Source organism: Ciona intestinalis, unplaced genomic scaffold (assembly GCF_000224145.3).
Source record: "Ciona intestinalis unplaced genomic scaffold, KH HT001204.1, whole genome shotgun sequence".
In the NCBI taxonomy this organism is placed as follows: Eukaryota; Metazoa; Chordata; class Ascidiacea; order Phlebobranchia; family Cionidae; genus Ciona; species Ciona intestinalis.
In genome coordinates, this window is record NW_004191525.1 from 15384 (window position 1) to 21358 (window position 5975).

The 5975-nt window shown below is 36.8% G+C and overlaps 1 protein-coding gene across 2 annotated transcripts in view; it reads right to left on the reverse strand.

The window, feature by feature from the left end:
• The window catches only part of LOC108950954, a 7550-nt gene extending 2714 nt beyond the window's left edge, over positions 1–4836 (reverse strand). Inside the window, exons 1-5 of one of the 2 annotated variants that reach the window (XM_018817256.2) lie at positions 4425–4638; positions 3895–4032; positions 1725–3445; positions 1006–1174; positions 541–623 (exon numbers count right to left, since the gene is read on the reverse strand). In XM_018817256.2, coding sequence (XP_018672801.1) covers positions 541–623; positions 1006–1174; positions 1725–2967 — 1495 coding nt within the window. In that variant the 5' untranslated portion in view covers positions 2968–3445; positions 3895–4032; positions 4425–4638. Of the gene's footprint in view, positions 1–540; positions 624–1005; positions 1175–1724; positions 3446–3894; positions 4033–4424 lie in introns of both variants that reach the window. The other variant, XM_026840345.1, reaches the window with a different exon arrangement.
• Between the last annotated feature and the right edge of the window lie 1139 nt (positions 4837–5975).

Below are 5975 nucleotides of genomic sequence, written 5' to 3' on the forward strand. Positions count from 1 at the left end.
TAATCACCCACAAAGTAACATACATGGTAACTCGTAAGCTGGCACGAGGTGTTAACCCGTGTGATAACGACTGTCGTTTTCCGGCCACGCGAGGATAAAGTCAGTTACTTTCATTCATTCATTCATTCATTCATTCATACATTCAACAATACGACAGTTATTATCAATTTATTTTGGCGTAGACCGGTATAACTCAAAAGTTATATAACACTGCGAGTGCTACATTGCTTCAAGTACCTTGTGCCAGTTAAGTATGTACGTTTGTAGGTGCTTTTTTTCTGTATAACTGCATGGGCTTTATCTATGGTAAACTGTTAAAAACACGATTAGGTAATATAGGACATTATGTGCTATCGATATCCATCTTGCTCTAAAGTACTATATACACTTTACGATTTTAACTGTTTAGAATACTCGAGCAAGGCATTCAAATAGAGAATTTCACCCCTGCACGTTAGATATAGTATGGGTCTAAACCTCACCTGCTATTAATGGGGTCTAAACCCTTAGTATGGGTCTAAACCGCACCTGCTACCTCACCTGCTATTAAAATCCATGCTGATTTTGTTTCTGCGATTTCGCATCGTGAACCTCGAAACCACCATAAATCAGACGATGGACACCTGTAACAAAAAGTAAATAGAGCATGTAAAGTATTATGAAAAAATAAAACTTTTTGGTCCTTGCATGGCGGGGCAAGGATAGACGTTAAAACACGGCTTTTCTGTTTCTTACATCCTGTGAGTCACCACGTATATGTAACTTTTTTTGGTAATTTGTATTAGTATTTATAGTAGAGCTACCAAGCTTCGAGCACCTATCCTCTTGAGTAGAGTCAGAAAGACTGTAACTACTGGGCCATAAACCCGGATATAAGAACACAGTATAGTAAAGGGAACCAAGCTGTAAAAAAGGATTGGACCCCTTGTGTTATAAACGTGTATTTGCCTATACCAAACGTGTATTTGACCAAGCGGCAATTTAAACTGAAAAGCAGATATTTACCAACATTGTTGTTGTCTATGATGATTCAAACTACAAATCCCATTATTAAGGCAATAGTTTGCGTTGCTGCATTCTGACGTGCATTTCACCCAACGTTCATGTAATGTGTTGGTAACTTGACATCGTTCGTTAGATGTGCAGGCAACAGTTGCGCACAACGAGGAAGTTTCTGAAATAAAATAAGCAAGTGTAGTAATTTTCGTGTGCTGCTAAGAAAAAAAATAATAATATTGATTTATAAGAAGTTACATAGGTGGTAACTGGGCACGAGATGTATAAACAGAACACCCACGTTATAATGAACGTCTCCGCCCACCACGAAAGAATAAGTAAGTTTTTTTCATATTTTACCTACAATTGCATGCGTGACATGAATAAATTTACTTTATCCTCGCGTGGCCGGAAAATGACTAATTATTTTTTAGTAATAATATGAACAACCCATTAGTGACCACTGGGTTAATGGAGCCATTGCCGTTAAGTGTCTTGCCCAAGAACACATACGCCCGCAATTGTAGCAGCGACGAGCCTTGAACTCATTACCTCTGGGTTCAAGGGAGGCGCGCAAACCACTTTGACACGGCACATAGGTGTCGTAATACGCATACATTCCGATTGATATATTTGGACCGGGGGCTATTGCGCATGCGCCTAGACAACAAATACAATGACCACCTGGTCCAAATTTAAGACGACACCGGACAATAATGAAGACTCACCAATAACTTCCTCTGTTACATTCAAACTTGAAATATCGAAATGGTAACCCATTGAGTTAAGTTTGGCTGCTACAATATCAGCATATGCTTTGTACAGTAGTGATGTTTTACGCTCCAATCCAGTAGTGAAGTCAACAACGAAATCAATCTGAACTAATACACTTCCATGTTCCATACGTGGCGGGCCAGAATAACGCAACAATCCAATTATATCTTCCAAGCTACTTTCAGAAGTTTCAAGAATAGCTAGAGTGAGTTTACAATACCCCAGTGACCAGGCAGTTATATCAACGTGGTCATTTAACCGAAATCTGACGCTGACATTTTGCTCTATTATGTTTTTATGGTTGCGTTCCAAAGTATCAAAGTTTTTTAATAGATACCTTTGAACCTGGTCGCACATTTTTTCACTGTTTTGATAAGTTGTCAATTCATGAACCGTGTTTAGTGTGGTTTTCGAATTTGCTGAAGTTAAAAGCTCGTTCGTGGCTGTAGTATGTACCATGGGGTCAGTTTGAAAAAGAGTTGTTCTCCTCGTAGTAGGAGCCAGAGCTGTAAAGTTTGCATCTACGTGTGTTGTAGTTTCTGCTACTGCAGTATCATGCATGTAGTTCTGTGTTGTGGGCATTTCTACTGAACTATGTCCTTGCACTTCAGTAGTTGCAACCGCTGTACTTTTATTTGTAATTCCGGTTACGAGTCTAGCCGTTGTCCAACTAGCGTTTGTAGCATTTATGTAACTTTCAGTTGGTCGTTTCGTTTCATTGACTGAAGGAACTGTCGGGCTCGTTTCCAAAAGGTTTCTGAAAACCGGGGAATGAGTTGTAAAATTTGCGGCTAGAAATGTGGCCTTTGATGATGTCTCTTGGCTATGAATTGCGGCCAAAGTTCTTGGCTGGTTATATAGAATCCCGGCTGAATCCGTAGTTGACGAATTATGTACATATCCAAGGTTTTTGTCAGGGGCACTTGTTTCAATTTTGTGTAAGTTTTTGGTAAATAGTTCAGGCCTTTCTGTTGTGTTGGTTGGTATATAGGTGTTTTGCGTACGAGGTTTTGAGGTTTGCTGCAAACCCTTTGTAAGCCAGTAAGCACTTGTAGTAGACTGAGAAACATTAGGTACTGTTGTAGTCAATGTTGAAAAATTCATATAAAATGGCGTCGTATTTGTAGCATTTTCGAACGTTGTTCGGAATTGTGTGGAAACATTTTTCTCCGTACTCAACGACAAATTTGAATTCATGTTCTGTATATTTGGAACACTTGGTGACGTAGCTGAAACTTTAGTGAAAATGCCATCTTCAGGTGTTGTTTCTGCTGATATTGTTTCAATCCATTGTGCAGTAGTATTGTTGTTATTGTTGTTTGAGATACAGGTACATCAAGTATAGTTGTTTGTATTTCTTTAATTCTTGACTCCACACCAGAAACTGTCGGTGTAGTCAGCGTAGCTACAAAGGCTTCGGATTTAACTCCTTTCGTTTCGTTCAAAAGCAATGCAATATTTAACGTCGCGTTGAAGTGACGGTTAATCTTTTGAGTGATCACTTCGGTAGCGCTAAAAGCTGATCCGGTTTCTGAAGACGTGCTTTGTTCTATACTTGCAACGTTTGTTGGGGAATTAGTCGGCTTTAAACTTCCTTTAGTTGTAACTTCAATCGCGTGGAATGTCGTCAAGTATACATCAGATGTGTCGGTAGTGTGTAGAGGTGTAAAATCATCTAAATTTAAAAGGGATTTCACATTTTTCTCTGATCATTATATCTCTATTGGATGTAAATAGGCAGTCAGGGCGTGAATTTATTGATTTTGTGTTTTTACAAAAATGCTTTGATGTTTTAAGTGTGCTATTCAATTCAAATGCATTCTTAAGAATATTAAACGGAATTCCGTGCTAACAAATAGATATTTAAAAAGTTCAAACATGAGATAAGATGGTTCATGTTTTCATTCGCTCCCATATAGTATTAAACAAAAAACATTAACATAATTGTAAATCCGTTTCCTCACAACCCAAATGTAATGTTGTTAATTATTAAAAAAAAAACACAGTTATGAAATATGGATTTATTTAGTCCTAACGAGATTTATTTCCTAACACTATAACATCAACAAAACCATGTCGCTAACAAATACAACTGCCTAGTTATAATTGTGTTTATATACTTACCAAAATCAGCGCTGAATTCTTCATTTACTTGGTTTATAATCTGGTTTGACTTGTCGATTAAAATTGGCGGTCGGGAATCTTTTTGTATGATTGTTATTGGTCCAATAGAAGCACTTGCCGGAAAAGATTCGACATTATCTGAATATAAACAAACGGTAACCACAAAATGTTGCTTTATTCGGTTAGCGCTCCAACCCAGCGGTAACTAAACAGCTTTTGCTTAAATTGCAGTCACATTTAAAAACAATAACCCACAAGCTGCGTACTTGGTAGCTCTATACACCACCGTGCATGAAGATGTCCGTATTATAACATAGAGTTGACACAACACGCAAATATACATATACTATCGTGGGGTAAGATGGGATACCGTTAGAACATATTATCTCATACTTCCTAATCGGGTTATATTAATTCTGTAAATATCTGCTATCAAACGCGACGTTAAAGAGTGTGAACACATTTACCATCTTACCCCAGCCTAATATGCCTTATTATAACTTTCAATTATTAAATAAAATGTAAAATACCGCAAAATGCGAGCAGAAGAGATGTCCCGACAAAGTAGTTCAATATGGCAAATGGTTTTAAAATAACGGATAACATGTTTTTTAAAACCTTTAAGATCCTCTATATTTACAATAAACCTTGTTTCTAAGTATTCAAATATTTCTAGAAATTTCAAAAAAAATCAAGTAGGTAAAATAACTAAGATCAAAAGCTGTCTAAACCAGCTGCGAATTTGGCCTTTCTTGCCTAAAGTACTGCTCTGAACAGAGCTCAGCTAACTGTTAAAAGGTATCTTAAAAGAGCCCTTGAATTAGTTCTCCTAAATTCAAGCATGATAGTTGAACATTGTTTCCCGTGTAAAACACGTCAAGTGAACCACTCAAGCAAACGAGTAAGCCACGCTGGGAGTCTCAATTGTTTTCGCCTTTTTTCTTAATCCTTTCTTAATACTACGTGTCCGAGTATATAGGAGGGTAGGGGAGGATGGGACACCTTTTTACTCTGTTTTCTCGTTCCATTTGGAGGTAAACAAAAAACATTTAATGAATTATAAAACTGTATCCTTACGCCCCCTTTAGAACGTTGTTAATTGTTTGAAACACGATCAGGATATTTGTATAGTATGTGCTAAAGGTGTCCCATTTCCCCCCACCCTACTATACATATAGTAGGCTATAGGTTAATATAGTCAACGTTCCATTCTATTGTATTGTCCCATTTGGTAGTAAACAAAGAATATATATACAAAATTATATAACCGCAGTCCCTCGACTCTAACAGAGCGTTGTTAACTGTAAAAAACACGATTAGAAAACTGTGGGATATTATGTGCTAACGGTATCTATATGTCACACAGTACTACATTAGCTTTTAAAGAACAAATATGACTATATAATATCTATACTATATACAAAGAAAGTATCTACCGCTCTTTATCGTATATGCTTGCTGTGTTATAACATCTTATACCAGACTTAACGACCTTTTTTCTTTGTTGCTCTGATGTGTTCACACCATAATTTAATTACTTTGAATATTAAGACAATAACTAAAGATTAGTTGAGTATTAAAAGTGCAATAACTAAACGTGTCTTAGAAAGTTAAATAAGAAGTACAGTATACAAGCATTAATATCTAACGATATATTAAAGTAGTTCTATGAGACAGTAAGGGGTCTTTATATAGTAGAAGTAAGATGCTAACATTCGTTAGTTAGAGTAGCCTATGTGGGGTAAGATGGGACATACAATGTCCAAGATTCTGAACATGTTTTTAACAATTAACAGAGTCATGAAGATACGGTTTTGTATTTCTTTGAAATTTCTTTGTTTAGCATCATCATATGAGACGAGAAAATGGAATGAAAAGGTGTCCCATTTCCCCCATCCTACCTTTTATTAAATGTACAGTAACCGGAGGACCGGGTTCAAAGCTTAATGCTGATATATGCCATGGAATGATTGTAACTTCTATAACACGGGTATTCTGTCTCATACACATTGTGCCTGCTTACAAGTTACCACGTATGTACTTCGTGACTGATAGTTTAATTCTCTACGTAACCACTGTTT